The 22,844-nt window shown below is 40.7% G+C and overlaps 1 protein-coding gene across 14 annotated transcripts in view; it reads right to left on the bottom strand.

Annotated features, from left to right (window-relative positions):
* tenm4 (teneurin transmembrane protein 4) overlaps nucleotides 1–22,844 on the bottom strand; it is a 145,723-nt gene that overhangs the window by 49,177 nt on the left and 73,702 nt on the right. For 9 of the 14 annotated variants that reach the window (XM_051397661.1, XM_051397665.1, XM_051397669.1 and 6 more), the window contains 10 exons: nucleotides 21,549–21,713; nucleotides 19,267–19,481; nucleotides 17,988–18,198; nucleotides 13,780–13,881; nucleotides 12,841–13,035; nucleotides 11,080–11,280; nucleotides 7,411–7,596; nucleotides 4,847–4,873; nucleotides 2,252–2,398; nucleotides 1,179–1,395 (listed from right to left, as the gene is read on the bottom strand). In XM_051397661.1, the coding sequence (XP_051253621.1) occupies nucleotides 1,179–1,395; nucleotides 2,252–2,398; nucleotides 4,847–4,873; nucleotides 7,411–7,596; nucleotides 11,080–11,280; nucleotides 12,841–13,035; nucleotides 13,780–13,881; nucleotides 17,988–18,198; nucleotides 19,267–19,481; nucleotides 21,549–21,713 (1,666 nt within the window). The remainder of the gene's footprint in view (nucleotides 1–1,178; nucleotides 1,396–2,251; nucleotides 2,399–4,846; nucleotides 4,874–7,410; nucleotides 7,597–11,079; nucleotides 11,281–12,840; nucleotides 13,036–13,779; nucleotides 13,882–17,987; nucleotides 18,199–19,266; nucleotides 19,482–21,548; nucleotides 21,714–22,844) is intronic. The other 5 variants (XM_051397666.1, XM_051397667.1, XM_051397670.1 and 2 more) reach the window with 1 other exon arrangement.

Below are 22,844 nucleotides of genomic sequence, written 5' to 3'. Positions count from 1 at the left end.
AACAAAGCAACAGCTCTGCTGGACTAAAAATAGGGATGTCTGAAACCACAACCTTCTGCCATCTTTTTTGAAAAAAAGAAGAAAAAGAAGAAGTAAAAAAACTCAAATAACAACTCCACGCTGGGAAGTTGGTTTGATTTATCTGCTTTTTTTTTTTTTTACACAATTTTATGAAATTTTAAATATTATATTTATTCTCAAATTATTTTGTTTTGACTGTTGTTGGTTTGTTTCACAGCAGTATAGTCATGCCAGAATGAGAGAGATCTACAAGCAAGTGGGATGCAAATAAGGTGACACAGCCTCACAAGCGATTAAAGATGAAAAGAGAAGGAGACAAAGGAAACAAGAGGCAGGGGAATCTTATGGGACTTTGACAGCCATCCTGCCTGATATGAAAGCATCTCAGATTCTATGGCTGGGGTGTCGTGAGCCCTGCCTCTGGGAGTGGGCCTCAGATGCATTACAGTAAAAGTAATCACAATACATGAATATGAGATGCCTTTCATGCCAGGGAATGCTCCTTGCTTTTTGCCACATTCTACATTTGTCCATCATGATCTGTCCATCATCCTTCTAGCTATGCATGCCACCGGTCCCTACCCATTTCAGCCTCCATTGCCTATAGCTGCCTCCCTTCCCACGCACAGACATTTTGTTCTTGGTTAAAAAAAGCAAATGTTTCACATTTGCTAACATCTATCAGTGCAATAACCATAGCACTGTAATTGCACTGGCCTATATTAATAATGTAAAAAAAAAAGAAAATCCACTGATTGATTTGTGCTTGCACCTGAAATGGCATTACTTGACATAAAAAGTGAAAAGCTATAATGCATATTCAGATTAGATCACTGTAAAAAAAAACAAAAAAGAAAAACAATGCAAATGCGCAGAGCTACACAACTGTGTATACAATCGAAGTCAAGCATCCTGAGTAGCTGAATCAAAATGTGAAACATATTAAATCCAGCAATTACTAATTTAACTGACTCAACTGAATGAGTATGATCTCACATGAAATTGATGCATGAAAAACAAATGCTGAGGCAGAAAAAAAGATAATTTAGTTCAATATTGATGTCAGAAACCCCTTTCCAGGAAAATAATAGCTTTTGTCTTGTTACAGAATGTTGCACTGGGTGGTGTCTGGTGGGAGTAATGCACAAGTCACTCACTTTCCATCGAAGGGGTTGGCTCCAGGGATGATGTGGGTGCTGTCCCTTCCCACGAGGAAGTGCACCCGGTCATAGAAAGTCTGCAGGTTGTTCTGTGCAGAGGACATCTGTGTCTCCTGGATGATGTCCAGGGGGTCCGGGGAGCCCACACACAGAGAGGTGGTGTGACAGGTTGCCTGCAGACAGCAGTCTGGATCCATGCAGTCCACCAGGCCATCTGACAAGGTCAAACAAGTCACACACAACCTCTCATTAAACAACAGCCTGGACCCACACCTGGCAAAAAAGACTAAGCACATATATTTATATATACATGAGTCATTGGGGCATTATTCATTTTGACTGTTGTTTTGCTACATGATTAGAGCCATGTTATGTACGTCTCGTCCGGGAGAACATTTCAACACCTCTATCTGTAATTTAGATGAAATAAAACAAGACAGAGAGAGCTGCTGTGCAATGCACTTTACTTTGTTGAAGTGGGTCATTGGACTCCCTACCCTTTGCTTTCAGGGGCCTATCTGGCCAGATGGGTGATAAAAATAAAACCTGCTGTCAGGAGTCAGTCAAATCCCCAGCAGCGCCCTGTCTTTGCCAGTGAGAGCCCTATGGTCCCTGCACAGTGATGGGGAGACAAACAGCCCTGCATAAATAAGGGATGCTAGCACATAGCTCAAGTCTAGAATGAGGTCTGGAAGAAAGGAAGTCACGTCTTCCACTTGGCCTCAAGAGTGGTTCAGCCCCCTGGCTGGCTCTGTGTGTGTGCCTGGCTCTGCTCGGGGCTAGTTAGAGGGCAGAGCAGGGACTTCCTCCTGGGGCCAATGCATGCTCGGGGCCTCAGGCCAGCTACTCTGCTTTTTAATAAAAACCTGTTGTCCAGGTGACTGACTGGAAGCCATTCCTCATCCTCACCTGCATTAGATTACAACTGAGCCTGGAAAGTATAAAGCAGGTACAGTATACTCTGAAGAATAACATGGTTAATTTTATAGTAAAACAAACTCTAGTTAAGAGTCCCTGTTGCTGCTTGGCCAGTGTCAGAAGACACTGCTGTGTGTTGTTTGTGATTTTACCTCCATCGTTGTCCTTGACATCACTGCAGGCAGTTTCCATTGAGGTGTCACAGCCATTGCCCCTCCAGCCCAGCTGGCACACACAGTACCAGCCATTGTTACCCAGAGTGCACCTACCATTTCCATTGCACAAACCGGGACAGCCCTCTGTGTAACAAAAAAGGACAAAGACAGAGGTCACCACAGAATATCAAATAAAGCAGGTTTAATGGGTAACGGATAAATACTGTATATTGTTTGTGAACAAATATCAACAATAAAACAGTGACAACAATGTGTGCTTGTTGATGACAATGGTTTGTTGCTAATAGTTCTCTGATAGCAATAGACTAAAGTCATTTTAAGGTTTTAAATGAGTTAGGGTGGCTATAATGACCCTCAGCTGAAGTTGATTAATTTGATACACCTTTTGTGAAGCTTCTAATATCCCTTTGCAGTAAAATCAGATAAGAGGGATCTTCTAAATCAATATTCACTCATTACTACAGTAGATTGGCCTCCTGTATATATGCAACTACAGCTGGGTAATGAGAGTAGTGGTGTACTGTATATGCTGGCATTTTTGCACATAATTGGACCCGTTTTTATGTGATTTTCGAATGCGACCATCATTATGATCACAGCATTACTGCTACTGTTGTCTACAAAAAAGAATGAGCTGCAACAAACGGCATTAATTATTGAAAAAAGGTCTATATCATTATGTGCTCTCTTTTTTGTTGTCTCCAGACTCTTCTTGGCGATCAATAAGATTATTCCTTCAGGTATAGTGTGTGTTCTGTCACTAAGAGAATGCAAAATAAGATAGTAGAAAGTGGATAAGGCTGAGCTCAATAGCAATATGCAGGGGAGGACTTTGCTAGCTACTAACTGTGTTCCCGGGCATGTGACCCCAGGGAAGCTAAAAGCAGGCTGGAGCAGAACGACAGGTGAAACACTCCTCTGTTTCTCTCTGGATAGGTCTTCACAAGGGCAAAGTAGATCAGAGGATTAACTCGCCCATTTTTGTAGGGCTGTTTGGCATTTATCTGGTACCTTATGATTCCTATCCCCTCGCTGAGGCAGAGGCAGAGGGTAACTTCTCAAGATATCAAACACACAAGTCTGTCACAGTTTGTGTTGTTAGCAAGCTGCCTTGATAGAGAGAATGTTAAGCTGACCCATTTTATCAACTAAAGAGACTGGGGCAGCTCTTACATCACACAGGGAGAATAAGAGTGGGAGAATGAGAGAGCAAGAAAGGAAGAGAGATGGGTGCGGTGAATGGGAGACATGTATTAAGGGAGAAAGATCAGTCGAAGGAAGAAACAGTCATGAGAAAGAAAGCAGATAAGTATTTAGGGAGATAAGAAGCAGCACCAAGAATAGATGTGTGTGTAGATCACATGGTTAGTCGAGTGATGCATCGGTTGCATTTCGGGTTGTTGCAATACAGAGAAAGGACAGCATCCTGACATGAGTCATACTGCAGCCATGGATACATGAAAAATCCACATTTATACATATTATTGCACATATATTCCTTAAATTGATGATTTAAAAAATAAAATCCCCAAAAGCAGAACTACATTTCAATGTATTAAAATAACAAAAATAGAACAGAAACACAGTTTTTGTTGAAGGGCTCCTTAGAATCTTTGGCAAAAAAGGTAAATACAAAAGGAGCAACCAGAATTAAGACTGTTGAATAATTGGGATGAATACAAATTTTAAGAAAAAATAAATAATTCTGTCTCCATTTTCTTTTTTTTCCCCTGAAGAAACGGAGTCACTGTTGAAGGCTAATGCTATTAGAGAGTGTCTTGCCTCCTAGATACGTCTGGGCATTAGCCATCCTTTTATTGAGCAAATGGACAAAACAACTCTGGTTAGACCAGTGGAGACAGATGATTAGTAAGCTCCCAATGTTTATTACAAGGATAAATAAAGATCCGCTCTCTGTTGGCACCAGTTCAACTTAATTGGCAGCCCTTTCAGAAAAGAGCCCCTGCTGAGCCCTGCCCAAGCCTGCCTGAAACAGCTCCAAACGTGAGGCTGCAAGTGTTCGAAGAACTCCTCTGGCAGCCGCTCTCATGCCAGGTGGTCCATTACCAAGGACACAGTGAGAGTGAGAGAGGGTGCTGGAGGCAGAGAGGCAGGGTTGCTGCAGAGCCTCCACCCCCTGCTTGCCCTGCACCAACCAGACCATGAACTCTTTTAATTAGAGAGGATGCGGCCTCAGCACCTATCAGGCCCTGCTCACAGCTGCACACTCATCCATAATGCATGGCACAGGTTATGAAGCCCCTTTCCCAACATTCCCCTATTGAGAAAGCAAGGCCGAACACAAACCAAATATTCAACACATAAAGAAAGCAGCGCAACGTGACTCACCAGGTGCGAAAGTGCTAAGTGGAGATTACTGTGTGACAATATGGCAAAAAGTTGATGGGAGGTGGGGATCTTTAGAATGAGTTGTTTGAGGCAACAAGAGGTGCAGAGTATTTGCACATGTCAATGTAGAGGAAGAGCATGGTGTGTGTGCATGATTTGTTAAATGCTGGCTGGAGTTACAATGGGAGGAGGGCAAAATAGAAGGAAGGAGGAATGCCATACCTTTCACTACCTTATCCAGATAGTGAGCTTGGGAGATAAAAGACAGGACATATAAGGGAGGTTTGAACAGTGCCACTTCCATGACAAGACAGCAAGGCAAGGTGTTAGTTTACATTACAAAAGGTAAATAAAAAAAAAGAAAAGTGCCGTCATGAAGCCAAGTCATGCATTACAAGCAAAACAACAAATACAACCCAACACAGAGGGAGAGGGATGGAGACGGAAAGAAGACGGGGGGGGGGTTGTGGAACACAGAGAAAGAGAATGAGAGAAGGAGAGAGAGAGGGAGCAATAAGGAAAGACAGGGTAAAAAGTGATATGTTCAGAAAGAACATTTCAATCTGTCCCCATTTATCAACTGCCGGGATCGGCAGAATATCTCAGGGGAGTATTTCAAAAGCATCGTGATTGATGCACATATTACCAGCCTTAAATCTCGCAAGCAATATCGTACAGGAGGTCAGGATGTTGAACAAAAAGCGCTTTTAATCTTGAAACATCTCTATAGAGGATGAGGTCACCAGAGGCTTAGGCAACGGCATGGCCATTGGACCTCCTGTGCTCCACAGCATGGGGCTTGGGGCCAGAGCTCTCAATAATGAAAATTGATTTAAATTGAGATCTTTGGCTTCTTAACGGATGACACTGAGGAATATTCTTGTCGAGGGAGTGGGGATCTCAATATGGCACTTATAAAAGGCCCATCAATAATGTAAGACCAGCATATAAAACATTCACAGACTGAGTCAATGCTCTGCACTCAGGCAGCTCTGCTCCGAGATATGCATGAGGGTACTGTGAGAAAAATTATTTTCATCTACTTGAATATGGAATAAAGCTTTCACCTATAAGACTAGCGTTCTCAACTTTTGTCCCACTTCCCTATTGACTCATATGTGTGGGAGCTGCAAATTTCTGTTCACTGAAAGGCTGTGGCAGAGGGGGAAGAGATGGCCATTGTGATCCCACTTCTTCTCTGATGCTTGACTGGTTGGTTCACAGAATGATAATGAGTGAGCTACCATGTTAGCTGTCAAAAATTCAGCGGTGGATTTTTTACTTGTACTCTTTTAAATGCTGGTCGATGTGGAGCTTATTTTTTAACATATATTCTGTTGGGTAGTTTAACTTACCTTATAGTGCATCATATATGATTGGCACATATTTTGTATTTTAAATCAACATTCAAGAAAATGTGAAGTAAAAAATATGTATAAGGGAAGTATAAAGAAAGAAATGTATTGGAAATACTCAAGTAAAGTAACAATATCTCAAAATTATTCTTAAGTATACTACTTAAATGTAATGTGCTTAAATGTATTCGGATATTTTCTAACAATAAAACAAAGAAATAAAAAAGAAAAGAAAGAAGAGGAGAGAAGAGAATAGAAGAGAATTTATGCAACACAGGAACAGAATGGTAAAGTTGCAATCTTGCAAAGCAGGCATCACGTAGCATGTCCTCTGGATGGTCTGCTCTGAATGTCTAGAGGAGGTTTGACAGTCCAGACATCAAATATCATGAAGCTTACTGTATTAAAACACTTGTCTTAATAAGCTCAAGTTAACAATGAAACTGTCAAACCTCACAACATCCATCACCGTTAAAATATCTTGCCGTCCTTTTGGCAGTGGGCATTTCAAACAGAGGAGAGAGGTCACAAACAGAGGTCAACTACTGCTTACTTATGATAACAACTTGGCTGCATCCGTTGTTGCTAGTATTAACGTATTACTGCACTCACTAGTCCCTTATGACAAACAAATTTTCACAATGGGAATGCCACCTCTTCAGGAAGTTCAAAAAAGCAAACATACTGGAAGTACATTTTCAATATAAAGTGTTGTGTACACATTTGTGTACACCCAAAGTTCAGTTGGCTCCTTCTAGCTCTTATCTGTTCTCTCTTTAAAGGATTTCAACAAAAATAAAAAGAGTCAACATTATCAGCTCATGAACCCCTCTGTTAAAGGATTATGAAATCCACTACAAAACACACAGCACTAAACAACTTTACTTTCTGGCAACAGAAAAAAATAAAAAACTCAGTCAAAACTCTTTTTTGGGGTTTAAGCAAGTCAAGGTTTTCAAGAAAGCTCTTGACATTTCAGTGAAGGTCTTGAAAACTTAATTTCTGCAAGTCTTTAGAGGAGAATAATTGTAAGTATAAACATAGAGCCAAAAGTGGTGGTTGACCTGCTCACAATGACTAAAGACTCACATGTCAGCATTTCAAATTAATAGTAAATGGAAAGGGAGCAAAGAAAGAGATGAGGAAAAGGATGAGTAAAATGAAAGGACACCTTAGCACATTCCCACATTAAAATGCATGAAGGCAAGCCTCAGATCCTTGAGTAAACCTGTTCATGCTTTACCGAGTTGCACAAATTCAATTAAGCATGCTTTCCCCTCTCTTTTCCAACTGGACCCTTCCCCTCACACCCACCGCTTCATACACACGCAGGCAGACAGACAGCCTATGCCTTTGTTGGTCACCCAAACACACAAGCATACACACACACACAGAGTCCCCCACCCAAAGCAAAACCTCTTCCCATCCTACCAATAGTGCAGTGTTCTCCATTCCAACCCGGACTGCATTCACATTTGCCGTCCTTGCAAGTGCCATGCTCGTTGCAGCGAGGGTGACACGCCCTCTGGTCACACCCAGTGCCCATCCAGCCGTCGTCACAGCGGCAGCTGCCCGACACACAAATGCCATGGCCACCACAGTCCGCTGCACAAATCTCTGTGGGAGACAGGGACATAGAAAAAGACAAAAAAGAGAGTGGGGGAAGACAGACAGAAAGGAAGGAAGGGGGGTGGAAATGGGATGGAAAGGGAAGACAAGGCGGTGTCGGGACAAGGCAACAAGGGTGAAGAAAAGACAAATCCAGGAGTTATTGTCAAGGAAAGGCGGCCACGCTCCACTACCTTGTCTGATGGCAGCTGAAAAGAAATTCCTGCACCTCATAAGGGGCAATCCTTTTTGACAATACAAATCTAATAAGTCCATTACAAAGAAAAGACATGGATTGTGGAGGCCTAAGCAGACTTATTCTCCTTTTTGCCTCTACTTCTCTTTGTAAATTCACCTCTTTCTGCCAAAAGGGGTAAAGAGGAAAAGATACACAGTTGGAAACATTATCAGCTCTTCTATTTTGTTCAAACTGTAAATTGTACTGTATTTCCTTTGTTGCACATGCAATGTTCATAGCTTCACATGCTATTTATGGGCTACAGGCAGCAAGTAAGGTTCCACAGATTAATTTAAGGCACGGGATGTCAATATGCTGGTTTTATTCTACTGAAGTGCAGCGTACCAGAGGAAGAAGTACATTTGTGGAATAAGGGAGACTGAGAGACAGAGCCACAGTAAAGCTTGGCTGGCGCTATTGTGTGGCAGCTGAAAGACCTCCCTGACAGGCTGTGATAGAGCCTGGGACATTACCCACGTCTCATGAACTCGAGGGAGAGTATGACAAGACGAAAGCTCAAAGAAATTAAACACTGACAGATTTATTATGAATCTCATTGAAATGTTAACCTCTTTATTAACTATTCTGTTTAAAAAAGAGGCTTAGCAGTATGGGCAACGAGGAACAATGACCATGTATTACAGGCTTATTAGCCAAGCCAATTCGAATATGACCACAGGGGACCAAACTGGAGGTAAAATCTTTTAATAAGTCAATTACTGCCTTTACAGTGCCTATTTTGTCATTGCTACAAATTAAATTTGAGTGGTATTTTCAGCCACAAACCATAACATGACATTACCAGCTTAAAACGCTTTTTAAAAAATCACTCTCCCCTGCTAATTACAGCTCAGCACTTTGTTAAACTACGAAAATGCTAATTTTTACATCTGACTTTTAAACACACACACACACACACACACACACACACACACACACACACACACACACACACACACACAATATCAGAATAGGATTCATTTACAGAGGTTTGCTATCAATAATTTTCAAACAGTTTATTGTGGAACTGGCCATCTACTTCCTCTAAAGACGATATTAACACAGTTAAATAGGAAGTGCTAATAAACATAATGGACATCTTGAGTGATTTTATTAGCATATACAGTATGTTGAAAAACTGGCCGTACCCCTTCCTTTCTCAGAAATATAAGAATACATACTGGTCAGAGAAAAGAAACTAAAACAGACTGTGAGACAACTGTTCAATTGGAACAGAGGAGAAAGCTTTGACGTGATAAAGATGCAATTACAGCCTGCAGGCAGACCCTCATTATCCTAGGCCAGAGGAGTCCACAGTGAGAAATCCCCCCATCCCCATGATGGCCGTAACCATTTGCACTAAAGGGCCATGTAAACAAACTTTCCTCTGGGTGGGAGAATGGCAAAAATGGCATAAAAACACACATATTAAAGGACATAAAACCTCAGGCATTGTTTTATGGCTTGTAACAGTATTACTACCAACTGTGCACACCCAGGTTGTACTGTCCCAAAGCCACAGGAGAAAATGAGTTTGTGACTCAAAAGTATTAGGGGGGAGAGGAATCTTGAAAGATGTATTGAAAGCTTTCCATCTTTTTCTTCCCCCAGTCTGCAAGGTTATAGCTACTGGTTGTGCAACCACACTACCAAGCTTAGTGTTGTATTAAACCACAGAAAGCTCTACAATGAACAGGATAAAGGAGGATAAAGAGCCAACTCATCATCATTTACAGAGCTCTTTCTCTGCGAGGCAAACTCAGACTAACTGCCCATTTCCCTCAAAATCCCTGGGATTACCTAATAGGTCATTGTGTCTGTCTGGAATATAAAGGGATTTGTCGATCCAAGTGCCTGCTGGACTAAAACTCTTATATTAGAAATATTTTGTGTGAATACAAATTATTTTGTCTAAATGAAAGCAGCTGAAGGCTGCAACTGTATCAGCCTCTACAAAAACCGAGCTGATGTACTGATTACCAACACATCAGAGGCCTGTTCAAACTGAGCTATCTAAAGCTTTAATCTGCCAGAGAATGATCAGAAAACATGAATTAATTCTCATATGAGCATTTATATGTGTGGAAAATTGTTAAATTCTTCAGGTGTCTTTAATAAAAAAACATTGAAAAAACAGCACTTTTTTTCATGGACATTTGCATCTGCCAACACTGCAAGTCAGTGATGTTAGACACTAACATTTGACAGCTCTTTAACAATCTACCACTGAGTTCACTGAGGGCTTTCAGTAAAATACTTCTTTTATAAGTTTGAGCAGGCAGACTGCTGTCAGACCTAAACCTAAATTGTGCAGGACTTATTTTCATCCTTAGAGCCTTAAGAAGGTGTATTCTAGCTATAAAGCTGTATCTTATGTTCAGCCTATTCTTGACTACCAAGAGAGAACATGCCCCATGGACAAAATGAACACAATGGGAACAATCCTCCAGAGCCAATGTGAAGAAAGCCAGAACTCAAGAAAGAGCATTAACTTGCATTAGATCATTCCTCTGACAATATCCCTGCTATGCGTGTTTCCCTATTTTCTGTGGTTGACAGCTAACTATGTGGAGATTGAAGATGAAACCATTTGTAAAATAAATACATTTAGAGAAAAATCAAGAGTTTGATTGCTAGCTGTGGACCTCCAACTGATCATTCATGTGAATAATTGATGCTTTCATGCAAGCCATTTTCTTTTAACATAATCAGGAATGTTTACTTCTTCAAGCAATTATCAAAGTTATACTGAATCAAGCAGTGGAATAAATTCCAACAAAAAGGCAGAGATTGTTATCAGAGATTAACAGATAGAGATGTCAAAGTTATTACATGTTGTTGCTGTTCATTGTGTGGTATTAAACTAAAGTCAAAAATATTGTTAGAAATTACACTAGTGAAAATATTTACTGACAGTGATGACTATTTGTCAGGAGCTGAGGATGAACATGTGTGACGGATTACATAACTGATAAGTGTATAACTACAAATGTATGATCATCTGAACATGGCTGTGATAAAACTGAATCCTTCAACTGATGTTATTTCTGTCTAACGTTAAATTATGAATGTTTTTTACATGATATAGTTTTTATATAAAGGCACGGAAGAAAAAAAAAACAGTCTTGACTTATTTAATGTAACTTATACAATATTTTCTGTGAATGTATTTACTTTAATTTAGAGCTAAATCAACTCTGATCTGTGAAAGGGAATTCTGCCAATGTTTATTCTCATCTGAGGGAAGCACTCACCTGTAGAGCAGTCATGGCCTGTCCAGTTGGGATCACAGCTGCAGGTTCCGGTTTCTGCCAGGAAAGCTCCGTGTCCAGAGCACTGGTCCATGCAGGAAGCCCTGGGGCTCTCACATCCTGGCCCGCCCCACCCCACAAAGCAGTGGCACTCTCCCTGGACACATACCCCTCGGCCTGAGCATGTTGGGTCCAGGCAGTCCACTAAAAGGGTTCCAAAGAGACAGTGTCAGAAACACCAGTCACCTGCTGTTTCCCTCTTTCAGAGGCAACATAGCGTTTCTATTTGAGCCTGAGTAGAATGACAAGTGCAGTGGCCTGCAGCTCAACTGCAGCTGCATCTAGCTTAGCACATGTTGAATGAATGTACAGAGTGAACACACAGAAAATGATGCAAGGAGGCCCACTTCATCTAGAACCGGAGACAAGATTTACAAACAAGCAAATTAAATGGCTGTTTTCACACTGGGGCTTATGCCACCAACCTACAGGTACTGCCCACGCTCCTGCTGGCACTTTCCCATCATCTCAAAATAAAAAAATGCCTCCCAAAGAGCTACAGTGCCTTAATAAAAGCCTGTTTCTCTAAAATGAAAGCCACAATGATGAGTAGTTCAAAGCAGGAAAAACCAAAACTCACATTTAAAGAATGTAAAGAAGAAAATGGGGTAAAGTAAGGAAAAAGCATGGGGCAAGAGTTAGACTTCCTGGACAAGAAGGCATGCTCAAGTCTAGTTTACAGAAACCTTGCTCTGGCATTCCTCTGCTGCATATTTTTGTTTACACTGCATCAGTGTACACTGTATCGGTTCAATTAGTATGCAAATATCAAATGAATGCCTGTTTCTATTGCATCTCTTCCCTTGACATGTTGTTAAATGAGTGCTCATTTTGTAAGGCACAAGAGTTGTGGGAGCACACAATCATGATAATAACATTATTTCTACAAGACAATATCTGCGTGGTACACACAGATGGCAAATGGGCGCCAAGTAGCAGCAATGTCTAGCCACTGAGAGCAGCAGGCCGCTCTGTGGCAGCTCCCCTTTACCATGACATAAATGGCTATAGAGGCCGTTATAGTAAGACAAACAGGATCTCTCGCCTCTTAGCAGATGGTTTGGGCACAAGGCACAAAGATCATAGGCTAACTGACAAGAAACTCTCTCCTGGCAATTAATCATTGTGCCTGAAGGTCGCACGGAAGAAAGGTAAAAATGTTAAAGGGCCCTCGTCCACATTCCCCTCCACTCCTTATGGCTAACACTCCACCCAAAATAGAATGGGGGCCTATGGATGTCACAAACCCCCATTTATCAAACTCCCAGGGGCCATTTTTCATCTTGAAATGAGAGCCTTCAAGAGCTGACAAACACAATGGCTCCTTCAATCTTATCTGGTCAAGCCTTATCCAGCATCATGAATGTGGACTTCCTAATGGATTAACATCAGACTTTTTGTCTGAATTTCAGACAATAAATGGACTGTTTCGATTAATGTAATGCCTTATGTCCATGATTTATACAGGAAAAGTCACCTAGGATGCATATTGCATAAGTGTTATGGCTATAATGCTCTTCATAAAGGATGTCCTGTCTTTACTACTGGACAGACTGTTAAATAAGCGATACCAACTTAATAGCCGTTCCCATTATTCTTTTAAAATGTCAAGCACTAACAAGCTAATATGGTGGTTACAGCAGCCAAATTATGCACAATTTCATAAGTTTGGGATACATTACCATGACTTATTAAAACAATCACCTTCTTCACAGTTTTCCCCTTTGTAGCCAGGGTTGCAGATACAGGTTCCCACGATACAAGTCCCATGGCTACTGCATGTGATGTCAATGCACTGGTTGGTGGGAACGTCGCACTCGGAGCCCTTCCAGCCGCTGTGACACATGCAGCGACCTTTAAGGTATTGACCATTCCCACTGCATAGCACTGGACAGGCGGCTTTGAAAAGAGCAGACAGCATACATCCATTTGAATGGACCCCTCCAACCATAGCTTCAAAGAATAGGGGAGTGTGTGCTAAAGCCACGATCTGACAATGAACTTCTGACCAAAATACTAAAAGGTTTCCTTTTTAGTGTACAATATCCAGCACAAAGTACTGCACTTTGGCATCCAGTGCAGATGTGACCCAAATTTGAACAAAACCAAACAATAATCTAATATCTTCACAATGGCTGTTAATAATAATAATAATAATAATAATAATAATAATAATAAAAGAATTGAATAAAAAGTATATATGTACTATAATATAATATGGTGCAGCTCAACAGATGGATAACAGAGAGCAGTATATGTAAAGATGTAACAACAGTATCATTCTACTAAACACAGGCTAAAGTAGTTTTTATGTTATTTTAATTTCGCAAACAATTAAATCTTGGTTTACATGATTGAAAACATTTGTCAAAACCTTCCTATAATCTAAACTTCTCTTCTCTATACAGTTAATCTAGAGTTATTTTATATGCAACACAATCTACATTAAGAGGTAAAAATGAATAATTGGGAGTAGTACTGCCTAATTAATAAGAAAGATTTGAAGTACAATAAAAAGTAATTGTAAGACAAAATTGCTTCGTTCTGGTCATGCAATGAATAGAATTTGGTCAGAACCCTAAAACGTTGTGTATCTAAATGATGCAGATCAATAAAGACATTATGACTGAGTGTGTGACTCACCTCGCCCACAGTCAGGTCCTTTGAATCCTAAAAAGCAGTGGCATGTTCCAGCAACACAGTCACCGTTCCCAAAGCAGTTACTGGGACAGTCATCAATAGAATCTGCAAGAGAGCAATCAGGAGCTTTTCTGAGTAATGTGGTTTGAAAAACAATTTTCCTCCCACTCATTTTCTCTGGGTTGATTATTATTCCTTTGCTAATGACAGTGATAAGCACAGGCTCCCATCCTGTCAACATTCTATTTCACTGCAAAACATTTTTGAGTGTTACTCATATTTCACCCAAATGGAAGAATTCCTACAAAGAGTAAACATATTCGGCTCATCTTGGCTTCTACCAAAGTCACAAAGCAAATTCTCAGAAGTTCCGCACTGGACGTGATAAGTGACATGCATCATTTGACAAACCTAATTTGACGCTTTTATGGCACACTGCAACCAGGAGTTTTGAAGCATCAGCAACACTGGAACCTGCATTTCCCCACTGCCATGGATAATGTTACTGGATCATATTTTCTCCTATGGACTGATTTTTCATTCTGCTTTATGTATTTGCAGGAACAATGAGTAGGCCTTGCAGACTACTTTGTGTTTCTGTTTTGTCTATTCATCATAATGCTACAAACCAAATAACCTGCAGTAAATGTGTGTGTGTGTGTGTGTGTGTGTGTGTAGATATATTTATATATATATTGTTTTTCATCTTAACTTTATAATGTGTTCTATCAATTGTATTCAATCAAATCTTGAAAACAAACACTACACTACTTCTGTATAAAAATGAAACAATGTAAATTGCACTGGGATATACCAAATGTTTCTTGGCATCTTGTCTAAATCTAATTGGGCTCAAATAATTGGCCCCGAATCATTTTCTACACAGTCACTGGTGTAGATAGATAGATGCCTCACCATGTTAAAAAATTGCAAGACACAATGTTGTGTTGTCTTTTAGCATGTCATTCTAAAAATAAAAAGAGTAGCTTGTGCGACAATTGCAACCCTTACAAAAAATTTAAAAATGCTTTAAAAAAATAATCGTAACATTAGTGTAGACTGTAGAACATTGTATAGCAACTTTAGCAACCAATTTCCTCCTGCGGGATCAATAAAGTATTTCTGATTATGATTATGATTCGAGTGAAGTGGAAATAATTTTGCTGTGATGAAGACCTCCTGGCAGAAACATGTGGGCTCTCAATGTGACTGCTCTGTTTACCTGCTTCTAAGCCTTTACAATAAATGTTCTTTTAATACTTTAACATTGTCATCCGTCCCCTCTTTACCTTGCAAGTTCCTAGAATATAATATGGTCACGGCCTTGAGTGGCTACATACATTTCTTTGTTTCCTAACAAAGCAAAAACATTTGTGTGTCTCTCCATAATTTCCTCTATTGATCCCGCTAACTAAATCAAATAAATTGACAAAATAATTATTTCTACTACCATGTTCTGACACGCTTTTATTAGACATAAGAGAGACCACTGATCTCTGAGGCACTCGACAGCAGCAGAATACTGAAACATGATGCTCACTGAATTAAGTCTGAAATGGTGCTGAAAAATATTCAATCTTGTCCATTGCCTTCAGGCAGCAGAAGCTCTGAGGCAAAACTTACTGAACAAAGAATCTCTTGTGCTCCACAAAGGGCTAGAAATGTGAGCCATGGATTCAGCTTCCCTTTACTCTGGAGAGTCAATCATCACTGAGGATGCAACGCAAGACAGAGAGAAAAGAGAGCGAGAGAGAGAGGGAGAAAAAGATAGAGGCAGACAAGGGATACAATGAAAAGAGAGGGGTAGGCAGTGAGCAGAGAAACGCTGCTGATGTTTTCAGTGCTGCAGGCTCGCCGTTGCCATGTTGGGTTAGTGAGGGGATGCAGGGGAGACTATCCTCTGGGGTGGTGGAGGCAAATCAGCATTTTGGTGGGGTTTTGATGGCTTCCAACAAGAACATCTACCTACAATAGGAACCCCAAGCTTTTTTGCTCAATGCTAGTGAATGCAGCAGTGTGGGTGTGTGTGGTTGACAGAAATTCCTCCCAGAAGTACAATTATGCAGGACAGGTTTCTGGCGTGTATATAGGGACAAAAAAAGTAAGTGTGGCTGTAATTTATTGTTCAAAATGTAAAGCACTGAAAGATCCAACATGAGCTACAATCTACTGACATATTAAGCGGGTAGGTATTCGACATTATTTTATCTTATGTATTTCTTTGGTGAACAACAAACCATCAAATCGAACATATTTAATTGAGTAATCGTAAACTGCAGTGCTCCCATGCTGAATTCTGACGCAGTTTAGTAGACTACGCACTCCCCATGTCTATTGCCTCTGTTTCCACTGAGAGTAGGCAGGGGAGGCCATGAATATCTCTTAGCCACACACTCGACATAGGCCAACGCATAAATCATGGATTCAAGCAGAGCTTCATTGAAATTCATTACCCTTCATATCAGGGGAGCTAACTATTGTGCGAGGCTCTCCAGTCGGTGAGGACAGAGTAGCGTGCAGGAGGCAGGTTTAATCAGTGCCTTGCCATGCTCTCAGATGATGCTTAGCACCTTTGAATGATGGGCGGTTGTGTAAAGAGAGAGCCACTGCTGTAGAGTGAGACAGGATATAGAGTAAGACATTGGTGCTGGGTCTTTGCTTCCCTTTGCTTTGCTCCCCTGTATAGGAAGCCGTGTCTGGGTTGAAGCATGTCTGGCACCAGGCAGCGGGGACAAATGGCTTCATGCTCCAGAGGGCTGTGATACAAAACATTCACTAGGACACATTTCACATTGCCATGGAGCCACAGCCAAGTAATGAGGAGCAGCCCAGATTAAAGACAGGGGCGCTCCATCCCCAGATGTATTATGGCGTGGCTATGTGCAACAAGCAAGCCTTTCATTTAATACACATGAAGAGCATAAGGTGTCCCACTGACAGTAAAATAAGACATTTTTTCCTTCCAACACTGTCACTAAAGTAATTTAACTGCTAGTGTCGTATAAACAATGCTGCGTGTGTCTTTCAATGTGCCTGTTCTAGATATTGTTCACATATATTTCTATGCCTGGGCTGCTCTATTTGAAGGTCAACTCTATCCCTGCACAGCTCAATACAATTCAGGCAGTTGGTGAGATTCAATTTCTGCTGAAGGGCACTTAACCGGTGACCCATTTTAGAAAGGGCCCCTATGCCTCCCTCTGAGCTCCTGTGGGCAGATCAGCTCTGATACAAATGAACAGAGGCAGAATTCTAGCTCTGACTAACACTGCCCCACCCCATCCTATCCCCATTCCCATTCGTTGCACAGAATACCTTATCTAGTTGTGTTTTCTCTGATGCAAACCACAGGAGGCCTTCGTGCACACCCAGTCAAGAAGAAATAAGCTAAAGTAAACGTACTGCCCTGACTCCCCCTCCTTGTGTCATATCATATATTAAGTATTGAATTACAGCTGTTGTTGGCACAGCAAGGGGGGCATCTCTTGCCTGTCTCCACTTGGTGTTACATTGGTGTTGAGGACAGCTTCTCATCGATCTGCTGCCTGGCACAGCCCCTGTCACAGATGGACTCTGGCCCAGGAGCTTTTAATTAAAGAGCATGTGAGAACAGCTCCCAGCTGCCATCCCTGTGAAAGTCGACACCTCGGGCCCTCTCACACCTTGCTTGATACAGCAGTACTAATCAAAGGCGCTTTAGGGAGAACAAAGAGGAGCGTACAAAATGAAATCACCTCCACAAAGAGGGACGTATGTCTGAAACACAGCCTCGTGCCATACAGAGTTAGTCAGAGGAGAGAAACATCTTCCCTACTTTGATATATGGAAAGTAGATGGAAATTGGAGCAAATCATGATCAAAAATGGCACTAGCAGGAGGGTACAATCATACTTTGAATTGTATGCAAATGGTTCCCAGAAGCTGGACCCCTGATTCGCTCAGAAGACACTCAGGGTAATGAGGATATTATGATCTCTCAATGCCCTACTCAGGGGCATGGCAGGATAGCACTGATGTCCTGATTTTTGTAATATTCAACTTCACCTTGATTAACCTGCACTTCCCTTGACTATTGAAATCTGCCAAAAACTGCCTCTGACTCATGCCCCAAGTCTGGGCTGTTTGCTGTGGAGTGCTGCTGGTTGGTATTATAGGGATTATGTGGATTGCTATTACAGGTTTCAGCAGCAGGTCATGCCCAGGGCACTCACCTATGGCAGTAGTCAGGAAGGAGACAGTTTCAGTTTCTTTTCCGTCGTTGTAGATGGCCAAGTGCCAGATGCCCGAGTCCATGTACTGGATAAAACCTGTGTCGTGTGTGGTGATGGGTACCAGGCTCCGCTGCATAGCCACAGGCCCCTCCAGACCATGGATGTCCTGGGCAAGGAGCCGCCGCCCATCCAAAAGCTCCACAAAGTCAAACTGCAGACAGACACACAGAAAGTGAGAAAGACTGATAGATGGACCGCAGACACCCCATTAGAGTGACACATGAGACTTGAGTGCTTTCAGCCCTCTTTATAACGAAGCATCATTTGGTCTGCATGAATAACTCATCATTCCAGAGGAGCTTGAGTAAGTCTTGGCACATCGTGGCTGGATGGGCTGTGATAATTTCCACATATCTTATATGAAAGCCTTGTTTAAAACTATTAAAGAGAAAAAAGGAAAGCTGGGGGAAACATTTTTAAAGCTAGTGTTTACCAAATAACATCTGCAACGATTTGCTTCATATTAGTAGTAACTCAATGAATACCAATGAGACGGCATTTCATTTTCATCTACATAAAGAAGGGAATCGTGATTCATCTGCCACTCTATGTGTAATCAGTCACAGCACGAAAACTCTCCTCTACATTATTTCTTTTGAAGTAAAAATAGAGGAAAGAGACAAACATGAACTTTTGACTGAAAATAAATCACATTGGACATTAATGCAAACAAAAATGCTATGAACAATTTGTTGAACTGCAGTTACATTTACAGCAGAAATCTAAACTCTGTGAACCAAGCAGTCAGAAATGATTAATAACATGATATATCTGATTCTGTGCTGCACATAGATGGGAAATTAGTGTAAAGAAAAATCTCCCTTTCTTGGCCCCTGAGCCCCATATCTTTGTGTGATTCATTGATGATATTGAACCTGAAAGAAATTTGCCATAAATCCTTTCTGCAACAAAGAAAGTGATTCATAATACAATAGAGAGATTTATGAATTGGTTTATATTCCTGACACGTTTCTACATGGTTAGAAAGATTTTTTTAAACAATATCCCAATTCATATTCTGTAACAGAGGAAGAATGGAAAATGAAGCTGAGTCCTTATACTATGCAGACATGATTGTAAATTATTTCAGTCTTACACTTATAATTCACTATTGTCTTCAAAATTGCCCTCTCATACAACTAATGAGCACAACAGAATACAATAGACAGTTGTGTAGTAACAAATCCATGGGTGTCAGTGATATTCAGATAGTTCCCACCTGTGTGTGTGACGGAGGTAGACCTCTCCTTCCATAGATTCCCACTAAGGCATCTTTGCTTAGGGACACATTAAACTTCAGGTACATGGGATGATCAATGAAGACCTGGGACCTCCAGAAGATACCAGGAGGAATCTGCTGCGCGACCTTGCGCCCCACGTCAATCTCCCCCATATCTATATAGCTGTCATCTGGGAACAAGCTGTCCAATTTGCCTGCATTGCACACAAAGTAAATCGGTCAAAGAGATCACACCATTAATCCAGCATGTGGAGGGCAGAGGGAGTCAGTCTGCTGAAGCATGATAGTCTGACCATATCACAGATATTCAATCACATCCCTGACAGCAGGAGAAAAAAAATGTTAAGAATGACCATTGACAGCAATTCCAGTCCCAATTCCAGTGGAAGAGAGAGTACAAAAGCAAAATAATCAGATTGAACAAGTCTGGTCCTCAAACAAAATTCTAGTTATGTCCTGAAGTGTTTGGCGTTGATTCTTCTGAAATTGCAGATAAAGAAATCCTATTTAAACTGAAATGATGAAATATGCTTCAATACCTGGTTGCATTAATTACTTCAAGGCACTGACATCCTATCAAACTAGGCTAATTTAGTTGAGGTTCCTGGCTCAGATATGGTAGGTTTGTGTTTTTTTATGATCTGTACACTTTCATAAATCTTGTTCATCAAAGTAAATAATGATGAAAGGTTCTAAAATTAGGATTTAAAAGGTTGAACATATGGAGAGGAAATTGTACAGAAAATACTGGAGAAAATACAACTGCTGCAATATTGTGATAAAATATAGTTAAAATTAAAGTAAAAGTAATAAAGTGAAAATGGGAATTATGGTAGAGAGGGATCTCTAATGGAAGTACCCGCTCAGGTACTAGCACATCCACTGCCAAAAATTGTCCATATGCTCCATAATACACCTTATATTGGACTCCGTGGAAATGGCAACATCTGTTTGCCCATGTAGATGAGCTAATTTCAGCAGCGATGTCTACTAAAGCAGACGTCCATACAAACTACCTCCAGGACTTGGTGGCAGACACGGCTTTAGGTTACACGTGGCACGGCAGATGGCAGTCTTCTCAAAAGTCCATCAGTGGCAATGGGTTTTATCAGAGTAGACAGGACACACTCCCCGTCTCCCAGATCTGGGCTTTACATAATGCTACAACACACAGGCTCATTTTCCACATGTTGGGGTGTGTTTGTATTTATGCAGCACATTAATGGTGTACTCATCAGGCTGTTTAAATAAATCATAAGCCGAGACCAGTGATAATGGGCCTCATGGTTAAATAAATGGCTGTTGCACTGCAAGCTAAACTACAACATAATGCTTTGATGGAAAGACAATACTCAGAGAGAGAACTACACTGAATTTCAACACGGTGCACATCTGCATCACCTTGATAAAACATTAGATAGCTCATCATTGTTACTGTTGACAGCAGTGCAGAATGAGACTTATTTAGAAAACTATGGCTATTGATTTCCTATCAGCAATGGCTGCCATGCAGAGTCTAAGCTCAGCTGTAGTCATGCTTGTTGTTAGCTAAACACACTTTCTGCTGTCTGGCAAATGAAAAAGACAACTCCTGGATTCATCTATATGGTAATGACCCCATCTTCTACCTATTGTAGTCTGCCATTGGTAAATCACATGGTTAAATCTGGGCCCATTTGTTCAAGAATGGAACAGAGCAAACTTTCCTCGAGTCGAGCAGTTGGTACCGTGGGGTGAGCACATGCTTTCTTTGGCTGCCAGGAAAGGCAGCCCAGACTAGGAGATGAAAGGATCACATCCGTTCTGAAGAGGACAGAGTGGCTAATCCCCCTCCAGCCCCTGGATACTCTGTCCCTTAAGCTGTCCCATTTTCTCCCTCCAGGAACAAATAACACTTTCCCACTTACAACAACTTTCATAGGATTACAATGCAGATCTGTTTGCATACCATGGAGACGAGTGAACACAATGTGAAACTGGATGACAAAATAATAACAAACTTGCTTGAGCTCCAAAATGTCATCTGTAAACTCTAAGATTTAAAAAACTTTTTCCTTGTGCAATGTTGTTCTTCTCTGATGTGGGTGCAACCGTGTATTACAGTGAATAGAGAGTTACCCAAATCTGCTGCATTTAGGTTGGTTTATTAAGTATTAAATATTTGTTTAAGTATTATTTTGAAAGAAAAAGACAACACACACATACAAAATTATTATGTGTATTCAATAAAAATACATTATCCTTATAAAAAGTGCACTTACTGTCATCTTTCCCCTTGCGGTCAGGTATTTCCAAGCCTGTGTTGCCTAGTGGTGGCAAGCTCAGATCAGTAGGAAAAGGTAGGCCACTTGTATTGTCCTCTGAAAGCTGATACATCTGTCTTTGCATGGGTTGCAGGTGCCAGTTTAATCCAAAAAGGTGCATGGCTGAAATATTAAACATGAGACAGACATAAGACTCGGAATTATTAATGTTATTATTACTTAAATGCATTTTATTTAAGCAAAAACCTATACACAATAAATTAAATACAAAGTAACCCCCCCAAATTTATTTGGTAATTAACCAAGGTGGCAGCTGTGAGGTGGAGGAAAAGGAAGTAAATTCCAAAGGATAAAGAACAAAACAAGGTTTAATGGTTAATGGCCTTTTTTGCTGAGCAGTAAGACCAGAAGATGAATGCTACCCTGACCTCATGAGACAACATCTGTCTCACCACACCAACAACGGCATGGACCATCCCCAGTGCCCTGTCATTTTTCCAACCCCATTACCTTTCCAATCCCTTGCAAAAGTAAGGGACAAAAGAAAAAAAAACACATCAGCAGGGAGACACCAGGGGTGTTTCAATGTGAACACAGTGGATGAAGTATGCTGATATTTTACAAGGTCGACAAAAGAAATGTCCTTTGGAACAATGGCAGCAGAGTGCAGGACAGAGGAGGAGGGGCTGACCATGACAGATCACCAATAAGAGAATGGACAAGACGAGCTTAGCAAGGCAAAAGCCACCTTGGAAGTCAACAGTCAGCAGAAAAGGCCCGGAAACTCAATATAGCTATTTTATTGGTTTGTTGGTTCTCTTAAGCTCCTCGAGTAAATAACCATGCAATTCAATTATAAAGAGTGAAATTATCTGACAGTTTTAGACCGAACCTGTGAGTATGACCTCTCCAGTCCTCTTAATCTTGTTTTCTTCTTTCAAATGTGTTCTAATTTTTTTCTTTTTTTTTAATTAACTACTTCATGTAACCAGTAAGTGACTGTTTAAACAACATAGAGAATGATTGTACTTGTCATTAGTTGAATACATAGAAAAAAATAAAACTAATTTGTTAGTCGGACTTGCAGATCTTATTATAATACCACTCCAACACGTGCATTAATTAAAACAACTTATAATCAACTTCTTCATGAAATTTAGTTTGATTACACCTACAAATTATTTTCTTTGGTTCAAAAGCATTACTGTTATTTTATTTATATTAAGTACATTACTTATTTAGATAAATTGTGCCAATTAACAAGTGAACAAATTAACTGTTTTAATTTACCCA

The sequence above is a fragment of the Dicentrarchus labrax genome, unplaced genomic scaffold (assembly GCF_905237075.1).
Source record: "Dicentrarchus labrax unplaced genomic scaffold, dlabrax2021, whole genome shotgun sequence".
NCBI classification, from domain to species: domain Eukaryota; kingdom Metazoa; phylum Chordata; class Actinopteri; family Moronidae; genus Dicentrarchus; species Dicentrarchus labrax.
This window is presented reverse-complemented; position numbering and strand designations above follow the sequence as displayed.